At 60.5% G+C, this 16,071-nt stretch overlaps 1 protein-coding gene across 2 annotated transcripts; it reads right to left on the reverse strand.

Moving 5' to 3' along the window:
* Window positions 1–10,194: 10,194 nt before the first annotated feature.
* Window positions 10,195–15,290, reverse strand: ELF3 (E74 like ETS transcription factor 3). Of its 2 annotated transcripts, none has more exons than XM_061383759.1 (9): window positions 15,075–15,290; window positions 13,737–13,907; window positions 13,312–13,533; window positions 13,124–13,219; window positions 12,914–13,033; window positions 12,680–12,769; window positions 12,413–12,529; window positions 11,404–11,599; window positions 10,195–10,902 (listed from the first exon to the last, which is right to left on the reverse strand). In XM_061383759.1, exons 1-9 carry the CDS (start codon window positions 15,076–15,078, stop codon window positions 10,788–10,790), a joined length of 1,131 nt encoding a protein of 376 aa, XP_061239743.1. In that variant the 5' UTR covers window positions 15,079–15,290; the 3' UTR covers window positions 10,195–10,787. The 2 variants fall into 2 exon arrangements, with proteins under 2 accessions (XP_061239743.1, XP_061239744.1); XM_061383760.1 differs by lacking the exon at window positions 15,075–15,290 and adding an exon at window positions 14,261–15,045.
* Between the last annotated feature and the right edge of the window lie 781 nt (window positions 15,291–16,071).

The raw sequence follows: 16,071 nt of genomic DNA on the forward strand, positions 1-16,071 counted from the left end.
GGCTTCGCCTTTGCCCAGGATGCTCTTTCTACCCGGATGCCCCGTCTCTGGACCCAGGCGAGCTCCCGCGCCTTCCCCAGCCCACCCTCACCTGCCTCCCCGAGCTGTGCTCTGTCCCTGGCTGCAGCGTTACTTTGTAAGAACTTTCTGGTACCCTCATCCCTCGAGTCATCAGGGGATGTGATGCTCATGACCTCACAAGGGGAGAGTCCCTGCTGTGGCCGCCTTGTGTCATCAATGCCTGGCACACAGGCTCTTCAATGAATCACTATTTTTAATAGGGACATAGTATTTCAGGTTATAAATAGATGAGTCATGCTTTAGTTAACCCTAACCCAAACATCAGACGTGCTGTTTGCTTCACCTTTCAGAATCACTAAGGTTTATTTTTCAAAATAAAGAAGACCCTCGTCTGTCCTCTTCTGTTTTCTTTCTTTTTGATTGCACTGAGCAGCATGTGGGATCTTAGCTCCCCCGCAGGGATCGAGCTCACGTCCTCTGCAGGGGAACAGTCTTAAGTTCTGGACCACCAGGGGAGTCCCTTCTTTTTATTTTAAGAACAGTACGACTTTTCTGTAAAAGAAAATTCAGGCAATACAAAAAGGCTTGAAAACAAGGTGAAAATCGTGCACGATCCCACCATCGAAAGACGGTCTTTCTCATCAGGCTGATTGATACCTCTTCTAGGCTGTTTTCTATGCACTCCATTATGTCCACGTTTAAAAACCAAAACTGAGACATATCACACATGCTGCCCTATAAGCAGCTTATAAGCAGTGTGTCTTGAACATTTCATGTCATTAGATATTCATGTATCATTTTGAATGATGATACACATATGACAGTTTATTTCATCAATCCCGTCTCTTCAGATGTTCTAAATGTCATCAGGGTGCTGTGAGTCTTCCTGCAGATGTGTTTTTGTGCCCATATCTCATTATTCTCTTAAAATACAGTTCTTGACATAGCCTGTTGCCAAGGGGAAAGGGGTTGGGAGAAACACAGACTGGGAGTTAAAATTAGTGTGTGTTAGCTATTATACACTGGACAAGGAAGTGGCAACCCACTCCAGTGTTCTCACCTGGAGAAGCCCAGGGACGGGGGAGCCTGGTGGGCTGCCGTCTATGGAGTCACACAGAGTCGGACACGACTGAAGCGACTTAGCAGCAGCAGCAGCAGCTATCATATATAGGCTGGATAAACAACAAGGCTCTGTGTAGCAGAGGGAACTATATTCAATATCCTATTCAGAGAAGATAAACCATAATGAAAAAGAATATTTTTTAAAGATTGTATGTATATATATATGTAAAGAAGAAAGTGGAAGTGTTAGTCACTCACTCACGTGCAACTCTTTGCACACCCATGGACTGTAGCCCGCTAGACTCCTCTGTCCTTGGAGTTCTCCAGACAAGACTAATGGAGTGGGTTGTCATTCCCTTCTCCAGCAGATCCTCCTGACCCAGAGATCGAACCTGGGTCTCCTGCATTGCAGGCAGATACATATATATAATGGAACCACTTATTTTCTACAGCAGAAATTTATACAACATTGTAAAGCAACTATACTTCAATAAAAAACATTAAAACGGGAGACAATATGCAGTCCTGGAAGCTGAGTTGTTGGACTGGATGCTTGCACATCCTTAATGCTCTTGCCTGGCTGTTCTCCAGGAGGCTGTACAATGTCGTGCTTTGAACAGCGCGTAAGGCAGCTCCAGTCCCCCTGCCACGACCAGCACTGGACATGCCGTGCGTTTCCTCTTCTTCAGTCCTGGGTGGGGTGGAAGGGCCGTGCTTCCATCCTCTTTGAGAGAATACTGAGCAGATTTGAGGCCACCAACTGTCAGACACTCACACGGTAGATGCTTAGTGAGCATTTTATGGGTGATGAATGGTGAGTGAGGGCAAGTCCATGACGGCACATAGCACCTGGGATACTGGGCTTGGGTCAGAGATGCAGGATTCAATTCCTGGTTCCAGGAATTCCCTGGTGGTCTGAGGTTAGGACTCCACGCTTTTTCTGCTGAGGGCCTTTTCTGCATTCACCACCTGGTCAGGGAGCTAAGAGACCGCAAGCCAAGCGTCCGAAAAACAAAGCAACAAGAACACTTCGGAAAACCTGGTTCCAGGGTTTGTGCAGTCACAGACAAGTCACTGAACTTGATTCAATCACGCGGTTTACTCAGTTGTGAATCGGAGAGCGTAATTCTTACTTGATGGGATTTTTGTGAAGTTAAAGAGATACTGTGCTTTAAAACTGCGAAGGAAATTTTGGAAGTCATACTTAAAGATGACAAAATGCTCATCTAGCCCAGCAAGCTGTGCTGTAAAGTCTCCTCACCGCCGACTCCCTCTCCCATCCCAGACGCACACTAGGTTACTTGGAGCCCTTCCCGCGTCTCTCCCACCCCACCCCCACAGGGTAGCCGATGACATACGCTGTTATATGTCTGCTTCTCCACTTAATCTGGTCCACAGCCACCCCATTCCTCCTCGCTGGTGTAGTCTGTTTAACCACTTCTTCATGAGCAGCCATGCAGACATCGTGCTTCAGAGCGCAAGCTCAGGGATCAAACTGCTCAAACATACGATTCACACATACCAGCTGTGACCCCTTGAGGAGCTGGCCTCAGTTCTCTGTGCCTTGGTTTTCTGATCAATGAAACAGGGATGATATAGACCCACCTCAAAAGGTGGCCGTGCAGATTGAGAGTCTGCATATGTAAAATATTAACTACGTCTGGCCCACAGTAACCCCTCAATAATGTGACTTCCTTTTAAGTTTGTTTCCAGTCTTTTATTGTTTTCAAAAAAATATTCTGCAGTGATTATCCTTGTGCCAATCTCCCCGGCAAGGAACCAACAAGTCCAGGGTACAGGGGTGCCTGTCCTGTGCACACACGTGGATGGAGGCCTGTTTCTACTCAGGACACAGAGGCCCCAAAGGGCTGGCTCAGCCCCAACAACAACAACAATGGAGAAAAACTACCGAATCAGGGAGCTGAGGTCACAGGACAGCCAGGGAGCCTGGAGCCCGAGGAGAGACAGCTGCCCCCCGCCACGGGCAGTGGGCCAAGACGACTCTCCTGAGGCAGTGGTTGGGGGTACTGTCCAGGAGATGAGAATTTTGTGAATATGTGTAACGATACGTGTAACGAATCGCTGAAGGCAGAGGGAGGGCTCCTGACGCAGCAGTCCCTGGAGTTGCGTCTCGTGGACTTGATCCTCAGGCCTCCACATGGATCAGGATAAAGTGGTGAGGGGTGGAGAGGCCTCCCCGGGAGGGAGAGCAGGAGCCCCCCCAGACCTGCCCCCAGGAGCAGGGGGCGGAGGGGCGGAGGGGAGCGGAGGGGCGGGGCGGAGAGCTGAAGGTGCTGGGGGGCGGCAGGAAGCAGGGGGAGGCCAGAGGCCCTGAAGCAGCAGGTCGGTAGGGGAGAAGGGCGCCTCGTGCCAGGGACCGCGGCAGAGTCTGGAGACAACGCGGGTCCTCACAGCTGGGGTGGGGGCACGCACTGAGCGCCCCAGGTGGGCGGGGCCAGGGATGCTGCTGAAGCTGTGCAGAGCCCGGAGAGCCCACCCTGAGTGGCCGGCCAGCCTGAATGCCAGCAGTGTCCAGCATGGAGGCCTGGGTGCCACAGGCCTCCCAGGGCCGGAGGAGGGGTGCCACAGACACAGCTCGGCAGCCACGGGCTGGGGGCCATGATCACTGAAAACTTCCTACCCTGGAGGCCCAGGTCCACGGCCGGGCCTGCCCAGGAGGAGCCGGGCTGGGACGTGGGGATGTCCTGAACCCAGACCCCCGGCCACCAGGACAGCAAGCCCCAAGATGAAGCTGTCTACATGGAGCAGAGCCAGACAGAGGCCTTCCGAGGCCAGGGCGTAGCAGGACGGGGAGAAAGGCCGATGCTGGAGGAGCGAGGGGCCTGGGCAACTGACCAACCACATCGCAGCGCAGAACTCAGGCCGACCTGAACCCCTGCCCAGACGGACTGAGCACCCCGGGGGTCCACGCGCGCGCGCCCACACACACACACACACAGCCTAGTAGAAGAGGCACACCCATAACTGGCCACATGTGCTGTTTATCTCAGTCTCCACGGTTCTACACAGATGTCCCCTGGGCTGCAAGGAGACCCAACCAGTCCATCCTAAAGGAAATCAACCCTGAATATTGACGGGAAGGACTGATGCTGAAGCTGAAGCTCCAACACTTTGGCCACCTGATGTGAAGAGCCGACTCATTAGAAAAGACCCTGATGCTGGGAAGGATTGAAGGCGGGAGGAGAAGCAGGCGACGGAGGTTGAGACGGTCAGATGCCATCAGTGGACGTGAACTTGAGCAAACCCTGGGCGACGGTGAAGGACAGGGCGGCCCGGAGCGCCTCAGTCCACAGGGTCACACAGATGGTGAAGGACAGGGCAGCCTGGAGCGCCTCAGTCCACGGGGTCGCACAGATGGTGAAGGGCAGGGCAGCCTGGAGCGCCTCAGTCCACGGGGCCGCACAGAGCTGACACGACGTAGGGACGGAACAACATCAGCGCAGATGTAGAGCATTTAATAAAAAATCATGAGACATACACACAAAATCAAACGACAAACACCTCACTGTCAAGAAGCCAAGTTACCAATAGAACCAGGTTCTTGGATACTGGTTGGATACACGTTCCTGGGCACAAAGGTTGTCAGACGTTAAAGGTTCTAGTGGAAAAGTGAATGAGCACGAACAAATGGAGAACCTGAGCAGACGCGGTGAGCACTGCGGACGCCTCAGAGGGATGCCGGGCAGGTGAGTGGCTCCACAGGGTCCTGAGAAGACACAGTTCCTGGGAGGGAGGAAAGAGAGATGCAAGAACTCCAGAGCTTGCTGTGAATCTCTGGGCCAAGTCCCAGCCTCTCGGAGCCAAAGACTCCTCGCTAAATTGAAAGGCCTGGTTCTTGCCTCTGGGTGATTGACATGAAGGAAGGCTGTGGGGACCTCCCTGGTGGTCCTGTGGTCAAGAGAAATGCTTCCAATGGAAGGGACATAGGTTCGATCCCTGGTTGGGGAACTAAGATCCCACATGCCAAGCAGTAAAAAAATTTTTTAAAAAAGAAAGACTGTGTAGGCAGCAGGTGTAAATAACAGCCTTTGGAAACATCTCACCTGTTGACACCTCAAGTTTTTTTTTTTTTTTTCCAAAACGGGAAATAGCTCAGTTCTTTAAATAATGTTTATGTATTTGTATATTTTGGGCTGTGCTGAGTCATATACATGATTTAATTTTCTTTCAGAAAATATAGTTGTTTTCCATGATGCCACCCAGAGATAACCACTAACATTTTACAAAAGTGTATCATTCTACACACAGAGGAGGCAAGCCCACTTTCTTCCCACTGAATAGACTTCGTGGGCAGCTGCCCGTGTCAGTAAACGGGGCTGCACAGCGCTGCTCTGTGGGCTGCCTGTGGTGTGAGCCAGTGTCCCTGCTGTGGGGCGCCTCAGCCTCACTGCCCCTTGGGTGGCACCTAGCTTGCCGCCAGTCATGTGCAGTGACGCAGCAGCCCTAAGGAGAGTCCTAGGGCGTGTGTCTCTGTGCATCTACCCAATCGCTTTCATCGGAAAAATCCTCAGATGTGAGATTGCATTTCCAGGCCTTTAGACAGCTTGTCAAATTTTTCTTCAGAAAGTGTCTTCTACTTCACACCTAGACCCACAGTTTCTGGCAGGCTTGAGTTCCTTCACATGCTCACCAGCCCAGACCACAGGGGTGTTCTCTTCCCTCTCTGATAGTGAGAGGCAGTGATCTCCTAGCCTTAAGCTGCTTGCCTGTCAGACGGTGCTGCAGAGGACAGTACCTGTTCTGTGTGCAGCCCCCAAAGCCCAGCATTTGCACGGACCTCCCCTCCCCTCTTGGCTACAAGTCAGCCAGGGCCCCAAGCCTGCCACACAAGGACTCTCAAACACAGCATGCCGGGCAAACCCACAGGTCGGGCCGAGGAGGACGGGTCAGGGGACGCTGGGGCTCTCGCTCCGGCTGGGCTCGGGTCACTGGGGCTGGCAGGTGTGGAGTGGGCAGGTGAGGCTGAGTCATCCGGGACTCTGGGTGTGGTTTCCTGGATCAGCTCCAGAGTTGACACGAAGGTTCCAGTAACGGGTGGCTGAGCTGGGCTAATTGCTGCTGGTGCTGCCCCAGCCCTACCCTGCACGTAGCAGGAGCAGGGGGAGGGAGGGGGAGGGGAGAGGGGGAGGGGAGGAGAGGGGAGGAGGGGAGGAGATGGGGGAGACGGAGGCAGGGAGGGGCGTCAGGACAGGAATGAGGAGGCTCCTGCGGGGGTCTCAAAGACTGACACTCACTCTCCGCTCCCGCAGGATACCCAGGAAGCGCCCCCAAGCCCACTCTGCACACTGCGCCTGGCCCTTGGCCGTGGGGCTGAGGAAGGGGGCAGGGAGCCAGGGTGGCGGGCTCCACCCTGGGAGGCCTGCAGGAAGCTGACGGGGGTTTGCGTGCTGGGATCCCTGGGGCTCTGCAGTCCTGGGTGGCCCTCCTGTCCCGGGCGCCCAGCACACAGCCCAGGGCTATCGCAGACGTTCAGTGAGAGGAGGAGCATGTGATGGATGCTACTGGCGCTGAGGGCTGAGTTGCATCTGCGTGCCCACACGCCCTGTGTCTGTGAGCAAGTCGCCGACCTCCTCTGAGCCTCAATGTCCCCATCTACAAAATGGGGCGTGTTCACCTGGATCCAGGGCCCTGTCCCACAGCCACCAGTGGAGGGTTACGGGGCAGGACTCCCCTAGGGCGCTGTTCTTCCTGAAGAGACATCAGTTTGGGGAAGAGTCGGGCTTCCCTGGTGGCTCAGATGGTAAAGAATCCGCCTGCAATGCAGGAGACCCAGGTTCGATCCGTGGGTCGGGAAGATCCCCTGGAGAAGGAAATGGCCACCCACTCCAGTATTCTGGCCTGGAGAATCCCGTGGACAAAGAAGCCCAGTGGGCTACAGTCCATGGGGTCGCAAAGAGTTAGACACAGCTGAGGGATTAACACTTTGGAAGAGTCTGAAGAGCTTGGATGGATGAATCAGAGGGGAGGGGCCAGACTAGGACAACGCTGCTGGGCAGGGGGCCCTTGGGCACCAGCTCAGAGGCTGCCCATATCCCAGGGCGCATAGGGGCCTGGGCACGTCTCGCACCAACTGGGCTGGAAAAGGTCTTGAGGTGAGAAGTTTGGGTGCTCCTCGTAAGTGCCGGGTGACCCGTCCCAGGCCCTCACCGTGTCTGTAGCCCACCCACAGCGAGGCCCTGTCACTGGTTGACTGATTGACAGCCTCGACGAGCCATCGTCTTGCAGGTAGAGGGGAGCTACTTGTTGGGGAGCTGTAGGTGGGGGTGGGCACAGCTCTGTCCCGCCAGGGCCAGGCGCCAGCGTGGCGGGGCTGATGGAGGCTGCGGGTGCGGGCCGGGCTGTGCCTCCCCAGACGGTGGTCCCGCAGGCAGCCGGCGCAGCGTGGCCAGATCTTCTGGTTCTTAGGCGAAGCCCCCACCCCGTTACTCTGGAAATTGCTCTGATTTTAAGGACTCAGCAGCAACTTGTTCCTGTCCTGCTGTGCAGAGGCAGCTGTAGGGGAGGCACCGGGTGGGGTGGGGGTGGGGTGGGGTGGGTGGCCGCCCGCAGGGTCCCTCGGGGGGCCGGATAGGGGGGTCCCCACGCCAGTGAGCGCTCGGCTCTGCTGTCGCCACTTAGGAGTCTCTAATCATTTTTTTGTTTTGAATAATTCTTAACTCGGCGTTCGTTTAGCACTGGGCCCGACCTGGGTGTGGGGAGACCTGAGCCCATCTAGGGGGAGGAAGGGAGAGAGGCCTACAAACACGGGGAAGGAAAAAATGGGGGAGGAGGGTAGCTGGTGAATAACGGGCTGGGCTGGGGGCTGTGTGTGTGTGTGTGTGTGTGTGTGCGTGCACAGAGGGAGGTGGCGGGGGGCAGGCTGAGGCTGTGACCTGTGTGTGAGCGGTGTGGCTGTCAGCTGGGGGTCTGTGAGTGTGTGTGTGTGTGTGTGTGTGCACAGGGGGAGGGTGGTGGCAGGCAGGGAGAGGCACGGGCCAGCCTGACAAATATTTATCGAGCCCTGCTCTGCCAGGCCTGGGGAGGCCTCAGATGAGTGAGCCTGGCCTTGCCTGGAGGCCCCACAGCTCCTGAGGGCAAGAGGGTGTAAACAGTGAAAGGAATCAAGGCAGATGAGCAGCCCCCAGCCAGGCAGGGAGGGGAGCCGGGCGAGGCCGGCCTTCCCCGGCAGCCACACCCCGAGGGGCTCCCTCCCCCTCCAGCAGCCCCCCATCCCTCAGGGGCAGGGAAGAGGTGACCACGCCCTGGGGCCCGGCTGCCTGGGGCTGCGATGGGCTCTGCGGTCCCGGGTTGGGTGAGGGCAGTGTCCTGAGGCAGACACACCCCTGTGGAGGGGGCGAGCCCCGCCCCAGTCACCCCCTAAGGCCGGCAAGAGCCCCGCTTGCCTGGGGTCACCCCTGTCTCCGCCTCTGACCTTGCATCAGCGTCCAGCCCCGCAGGGCCCGGGCCGCCCAGTCCCCTCTGAAGGCTGTGGGGCGGCTCAGAGCAGATAAAGGAGGAAAGCGCCCCATAAACTGCAAACAGCAGGACAAAGGTCGGCGCACTGTGGGCGCAGCTGCCTCGGCCCTTTGGCACAGGAGGAAGGGCGGGCCCGGCGCTCCTGCCCAGCAGACCCTCACCTGTGCCTCCGGGGGGCGGAGGTCCTGGGCGCCCGGGGCCCATTCTCAGAATGGACGCAGGCAGCCAGGCAGCCCCTCCAGGGGCATGAGGACCCCGATAACTTGGCTGGAGAGGTTAGCACAGTGCCTAGAGCAGCCATTTTCAAGAAATGAGGTGATTGTTGGGCCGGGACCCCAGCGGACAGCAGACACGCTGAAGCGGGGCGGCTGGAGGCTAAATCCCCGCCCGCCCCGGCCACGGACCCCCTTCAGAAGGGACGCCTCTACCCAAAGGACTCCAGAGGATTCTAGCTTCTCCCATGGCTCCATCCGCTCCCGACCACTTCCCCACCCTCCTCTCCCAGGTCCTGTCCTCCAAGGTGAATGAGCCCTCCCCAACACGTGTGCACGCACATGTACACACACGCACACACATGTACACGCACACACATGTACACACTCACACGTGTAGTGCATGCACATGCATCTGTTTTCCTCTGATCCCTTCCTTACCCACATTCCCTTAGTGAATAATCTGATATTTCTAAGACAACTAAAGAGCATTTCAGACCCACAAGTGGCCTTCTAAAGTGCTGACGGGAAATCGTTGGCCCACAGGGAAACTTCAGGAGGACGCCCAGGACGGCCCCTCAGAGCCCAGATGCGTCGTCCTGTGCACACGGAGCTGCGCCGTCTGGAATCCGCTGCCCCGACCCTGGAGAAGCCGCTGGGAGCCAGCATCTCTCCCCATGACCATGGCCGAGTCCCTGGGGCCGTGGAGCAGTCTCTCTCCTAGGGGGGCGGTCACAGGGGCCGTGCCTCCTGGGGGGGGGGGTCACAGGGGCCGTGCCTCCCTGGGGGGGGTGTCACAGGGGCCGTGCCTCCTGGGGGGGGTCACAGGGGCCGTGCCTCCTGGGGGGGGCGGTCACAGGGGCCGTGCCTCCTGGGGGGGGGGGTCACAGGGCAGTGCCTCCTGGGGAGGGGGTCTCAGGGGCAGTGCCTCCTAGGGGGGTGGTCACAGGGGCCGTGCCTCCTGGGGAGGGGGTCTCAAGCGCTCTTCTTGCTTTGTTTTTCCCTCTACGAGCTCATAACTGATTCCACGTCTGAAAACAAAAGCTCGGATTTATCTGACGTTTACTCAGCCTGCCGTCGACTCAGCTGGAAGGCACGACATCTACTCCATGCGGCCGGACACGCACCCCCGACTCCTCAGCAGATGCACACTGGCCCAACGCGGGAAGCAGGCAGCAGAGGCCTGGTTCAGCTCAGGTCACCCGGCCGGCGCCTTGTCTGCAGGATGGCCTCACCCAATCCCAGCCTCAGCCGGCAGCCCTGTGCCCTCGAGCCTCAGCTCTGGGACGTGGAGCCCACCCCAGGATCTGCCCCGCCTTCACCTCCGGCCAGCAGAGCCCTGCCCTGGTCCCCTTTCCCAACCCTGCTGCCTGCATCCAGGCTAGAGCTGCAGAGTTTAGTGCACAGGTCGCTAAGACAAAGGTTAGAAAAAGTCCAGAAGGCACTTTATTGGAGCGTCCCCTTCACGTGGGGAGGGAGCAGAAGCCCCACCCTCACCGGCCTGTGAGGGCCTGGGGCTGCCAGTGTGGCCCCAGCACCCGGTGTGGGAGGCGTGGGAAGGGAGCGTCTTAGAAAAAAATAGATTCCTATGTACATGTCCGTATTTATAGCACATAAATTAGGGAGTGCTCTGACCCCTGCCCGCGGAGTCCAAGCGGGGAGGTGGAAGCCAGTCCAGAGAGAGGGGGCCCCCCTCTCAAGCCCCGGGGCCCGCAGCCTCCTCGGCCCATCCAACCTCTGCAGGAGGCAGGCGTCCCCAGCTGGGGTCCAATGAGGTCCAATCAGGCAGAAGGGGCTGCACGTGCAGCGACGGCCAGTGCACAGTCACCTCAAACTCCAGGCTTGTAATTCCAAAAGGAGGGCAGACCGTGAGGCCACCGGCCCCAGAGGCCAGGACGACGCTGAGGGCCCAGGGCCCCTGCTGCTCTTCACGGCACAGGCTGCGCCCTGACGGCCGGGCGGTCCTCCCAGGGGCTGCGCTTCACGTTGAGCGTGGTTGCAGGGTTGGTCTGGCCCTCAGTTCCTGTGTCCCACCACCTCCTCCTCCTTCCAGCCGCTGGAGTTCCTGCCGAACTTGTAGACAAGTCTCCGGCCGTCTACCCGCTCAAGGATCTCCCGCTTGTAGTAGTACCTGAGGGGGACAGGTGGTCAGAGGTGCCAGGCAGAGGCTGACCTGCCCAGGGTCCTCAGGTGACCTGCCTGCTGGGCTCTGGCCCAGGGGAAATGGGCCTGAACCACGTCCCACACAGGAGGAGTCTTCGCTCCCTCACCCGGCTCTGTTGGGGGCACCTGACCCTCCCCGGGACTCTGCATGGAGCAGTGTGGTCTGGGGGCTGGAGGAAACCTTTGTGATGGTCTGGGAGGAAACTGAGGTCCAGAGACAAGCAGCTTAATTACTTCAATGGTGTGGGCCATGGCTAATGCCCTGTTCACCATCAAGTGCCTTTCATGGGACAAGCCTTACAGATGACAGAAATGCCTGTGAGATCAAGTTCAGTATGTGCTGCAGGCCAGTCAGCTGCATCCCAGGCCATCGCTCGTCCACACGAGGGGCAGGCCCTGCGATTCCTCGCCACAGGGGACTCACGCTGGCCTGAGGGGTGGGACCCTGACGGCACCCGAAGCTGCCCACCTCATGGCCCTGCTCAGCTTCTCATAGGTCATGCTGCTGTTCTTCTTCTTCTGGCCCCACAGCTGGGCCACAGCCTCTGAGCGCAGGAACTTGAAGACACCCTCTTGCCGGTTCTCCCACTTCATGAGGCCCTCGTTGAGCTCCGGGTGGATGAGGATGTCACGGATGAATTCCCACAGGTGGGTGCCTCTGGGGGCTACAAGGCCAAGCTCCATCAGCCAGCGGCCCAGGCACCTGTGGCTCCCCCAACTGCCGCCTGGCCCAGCACATGGTCTACTGATGGCTGCCTCCCTCCTTGCCTACCCCACTAGACAGCCAGGGGAGCTCCAGTAGGACCACGTGTCACATGGCACAGAGGTTTAACCTGCTCAAAGACTGATCAACGTCTAGCTGGGATACAAGAGCCGTTGAGACACAGTGGCACCACTTTAAGGAGCTCACAGTTTGGAGGAGGAATGATAAAAAAGTAAATACACCAGTGGGTGGTGAGAGCTCAACAGGAAGGGGACGGAGCTGGCCCCTGCCTGGGGGATGAGGGGCAGCTTCTTGAAAAAATAACCCTAGAAGCAAACAGGCCCCCTGTGTGTGGAGGGGAACGAGCTGTGGGACCCTCCTGGTAGCTCCAGGGGCGGGAGCCCATTGATGGCCTGAGGCCAGCAGGTAGGAGCTTGGTGTGGAAGGGCCACCCCTGCAGAGCCCTCAGGGGGTGGGGCCTCCAGCGGCCAAGCCTCTGTCCATGCCTGAGCCTGCTGGCACCGCCAGCAGTGTGTCCCTCAGGCAGGAAGGCTGGAGTCCAGCCCGAGGCCTTCCTCCTGTAGCCGTCGCTGCCCCCACACAGGACCCCCTAGCCAGGCCTGGCCATTAGGGTGTGACCCACTTGCATGCTGGACCCATGGCCTGAGCACGTGGAGGGCCCCGATCAGGAGGAGAGAGGGCCAGCCGGCCTCACCTCGCCCCCAGCCCAGGGCCCCCCACGATGTGGCCCCCCAACCCTTGGGTGCCCACTCACCGTGCTTGCTCTTCTTGCCTTCCAGACACTCTCGGGACTCTTTGCTCAGCTTTCGGGGCCGGCCCCTTTTCCGCTTCCCGTGCTTAAGCTCCCCCTTCTTGTAGTCAGGAAAGCCGTCTGGTGGGGGTGGGGCAGAAGGTCAGGAGTGGGAGGGCTGGGGGCTGGGGGGCAGCCTCCCTCCAGGAAACCCTAGAGGAGAGCAGGGGAGGGGGGCACCCTTGGGGGCCAGGGGGCACCCTTGGGGGCCAGGAGGCCCCCTCTGCTCACCCCCGGGAAAGAGCTTGCTGTCCGGGGCATCCAAGTCCACGTCACTTCCACCAGAGTCCGAGGCGTGGGGGCTCTGAGACGCGCCAGTCCCTGGGGGGCGGGCCAGAGTGAGCCCCTAGCAACCCGAGCACTGCCCAGCCAGGGCCTGTCCTCTCAGAAAGCCTGGGCGTTGGTGGCCCGTGGAGACCAGGGCTCGGGACATCCGGGAGAGCAGACGCCCGAGGGAGGGCTCACCTGCGGTGGAGACGTCGGAGCTGCCCGGGGAGGGTGCCCTCACGCCGAAGCTGCCTGGGTAGGTGGGGCTGGCCTGCCTGCAGTCCTCGAGCATCTCCTGGGCAAAGGGGCTTCCCTGGTCTGGGGGGCAGAGGTGAGCGGTCAGAGGGGGCCCTGGCTCTCCCAGCTGGGGGCCGTCAGGCTGGGGAAGGATGGAGGAAGGGCTCTCACCGAAGGGCCCTTGCTCGCCGAGAGGCTCCTGGAGGGCCAGGCTGTCCTTCTCCAGAAGCTCCATGATCCAGCTGAGCTCGTCAGGGAAGCTGGAAGCTGAGGATGAGGGGGCAGAGTTCAGAGAGTCGGCACAGCTCCCCTCCCCTCCCTGGGGCAACCAGCCTCCCTGCCGGGGTGGGGGCGCTCACTGAGGTCCCACAGCTGCGAGTAGAGCTGGTCCCCCAGGGGCCCGAACAGCAGGCGCAGCTCCTCGGGTGCGCAGCGGCACAGGGCCGCCCCGTCCAGCTCGCAGCGTGAGAGGTCGATGGTGCCGGGGTCGCATCTGTGCTTCTCCGCCTGGTAGCTGACCCAGTCCAGGACCTGCGCCTTGGACCACAGCTGGGGTTGCTCCCCTAGCCAGCTGGACTTCTCTGCAAGGGGCCGGCACAGTCAAGGGTCAGCCCCCTCTGGCGCCCGCTGGGGATTCCCGGGGTCCCCCCTCCTCCGACCAGGAAGGGGGCTAGCACGCCCCCAGGCAGGTACCCCCAAGTCCCAACACCCCAGCCGGCCCCCTGCCGGATCCTTGCCTGTCCCAGGCTCTTGCCCCAAATGCCCAGCCCCTCCTGAGACCCACCTGTGCCCTCCAGGGCCATCTGCGGGCTGCCCAGGGCCAGCACCAGGTCATCGGCCCCAAAGGTGGGCGCAGGGGGCACAGAGGCAAGAGTGGGGTCGTCTGAGCTGTACATGGTGCTGAAGTAGTTGCTGAAAACGTTGCTGATCTCACAGGTCGCAGCCATGGGGCTCCCTGGGAGAGGGGGAGGCTGGTGAGGCCCGCACCCTGCCTCACCCGCAGGCGATCCTGCTCCCACCAGGCCTGGGGCAGTTAGAGCCCCAAGGGCGGGAAGGTCAGCCTGTCTTGGGACAAGCTCTCCTCCAGAAAGGCTCCAAGGTCTCAGAGTGGGGTGAGAGCATGTGGTGAGCAGGGCACCAGGCCGGGCTCCCTGCTCTGCCCACCGGGGTCTGTGGGAGGGACCGGCCACCACGGCCACTCTGTCCTTCCCTTGCCATCAGGACATGGCCCGGCATTCCCACTTGCGCAGGTTCAGAACCGAGCTCCACCAGCCCCTCCCCATCCCCCGGGCCAGGCGGGGGTCCTACCGTGGCAGCTGAGGGTGTGGCAGGCAGGCTAGGGGCTGCCGGAGGAGGAAATCCAGGGGAAGGGGCCCGCCAGGTAGCCAGGTAACTGAGGCTCCGGCCGCGCTCCCAGGGCGCTCAGTAGGGGCGTTGGAGCTCCGCCCGCACCCGGGCCTTTATAGGCGCCCACGGTAACCTGAGCTGGCGGCTCATTGGCCGAGGGGATTTCCTGGCCTTTAGACGGGGCTCCTGGCCCAGGTGATTTGCATACTTTGTGCCACTTGGCTGGGATCCAGGCCTGCGGTGCTGGGAAGTCAGGCCTGGCTGGTTTAATGATTGTCAGGCCCGTCACCCGCACCCTCTGGGGCTGGGCCCAGGGCAGTGGCCTGGGCGGGCAGCCGCTGGGTGGGCATGTGCCCTCTCTGCTCAGGAAATTCCTCAGGGGGGCCAGGCTGGGGCTGGGTAGAGGGGAGGGGAGGGGACGGGGGTCAGGGCTGGGTCAGGAAGGCTACCTGCAGGACTGAGCACTAGGGGCCAGCAGGCAGGCAGGGCAGGCAGGGAGGGGGCGGAGGTCTGGGGAAGACTCCGGACGCAGGGCAACACTCAGGGCTGCTGGAACGGCGGCCGCAGGGCCCCAGCCATGGGCCCACCGCTGGCAGGAGGCTGGGGGCAAGGTCTCGGCACCCCCTGCCTGCCTGACGCCACCTGAGCCTCGGGGTTGCTGCAGCCGTGTCTGGGAGCCCTGGCGCTGTCAGAAGGACCCCCCACTTCCCTGCTCCCGACAGAGCCGCCTCTGGGGCCGTAAGTGAGGGGGCCAGACCCGCGCGGCTGTGCTTACCCATCTGCCTGGCCCGACCGGTACTGGCCTGCTGCCCTCTAGCGTCGGAGGCCCGGCTCCCTGGGCCCAGCTGGGTGCTCTTCAGGGAGCAGGCCCCATCTGACCCTCAGCAGGGCTCTCAGGGTGGCAGCTGGTGGCCCACAGACTCACCCGGGCCAGGCGGGCTGGTGAAGTGGGGCTGAGGTTTGAATCCCCAGCTGGTGCTCCCCGCAGACGCCCTCGCCCTCCCTGTGGGCAGGGGACCCCTCCCACCCATGGCCCCTCCATGAGCTCAGCCGTAACCACAAGGGCTGTCCCGAGACCACGGAGGCCTGCGTGGGGGCAGCCAGGGGTCGGACCCAGGGGTCTCTTCCATTTCCCACCCTTGAAGACAAGGTTCTGTGGGCCTGATAGCCCTGGGTCTTCTCCAGATGTTTTTTTTACACGTCAAAGATGCAACATCTGAGCACCCCTCGCCCTCCTCCTTGGTCAGCGCCAGGGCTGGGATGGCTCCTGCTCAGTCTCCCGAGAGGGCACCCCTGCCTTACTTTAACCCCCAGGAGGACAGGTACCCCGCTCTGGCACTGAGGTCCCAGCCCCTCCCTCGGCCCAGACGTGGGGGGCCAGGCCAGACTGGGAGGCGGGGAGAGCTCCCCAGCCCTCCAGCCTCCCCCACAGCCCGAGGCACGCCCTCTACCCCAGCCCTGGAATGTGGGCGAACCGGCTCCAGCCTCAGGACGACTCACGCTCACGTGCTCCTGAGCCGGCCCTCCAGGGCAGCGGCGGCCGCGGCTGTGACCCAAGAGGGCCTTGGCGGGGGCAGGCCTGCAGGGGCTGCACAGGACAAGCGGGCAGACAAGCCTTCCCTCCAGGGTCAGCCTGTGAGAGTGAAGGCAGGCGGGGGCCAGGCCAGGGCTGTGGCAGGGGGTGGTGTGGGCCAGGGCCCCCCGGACCCTCTCTGCCTGGACAGAGCCCAGCTTACCTCCAGGATGGGGCAGGGACGATATGGGGGCCCACC

This window comes from Bos javanicus, chromosome 16 (genome assembly GCF_032452875.1).
Source record: "Bos javanicus breed banteng chromosome 16, ARS-OSU_banteng_1.0, whole genome shotgun sequence".
NCBI lineage: Eukaryota > Metazoa > Chordata > Mammalia > Artiodactyla > Bovidae > Bos > Bos javanicus.

Excerpts from the sequence above, each read along its gene's own strand:
- ELF3 (XM_061383759.1), bottom strand. Across the intron at positions 13,534-13,736 it reads GATGGCCCTGGAGGGCACAG|AGAAGTCCAGCTGGCTAGGG; the intron begins GTGGGTCTCAGG and ends GGCCCCTTGCAG. Across the intron at positions 10,903-11,403 it reads AAGCTGAGCAGGGCCATGAG|GTACTACTACAAGCGGGAGA; the intron begins GTGGGCAGCTTC and ends TGTCCCCCTCAG.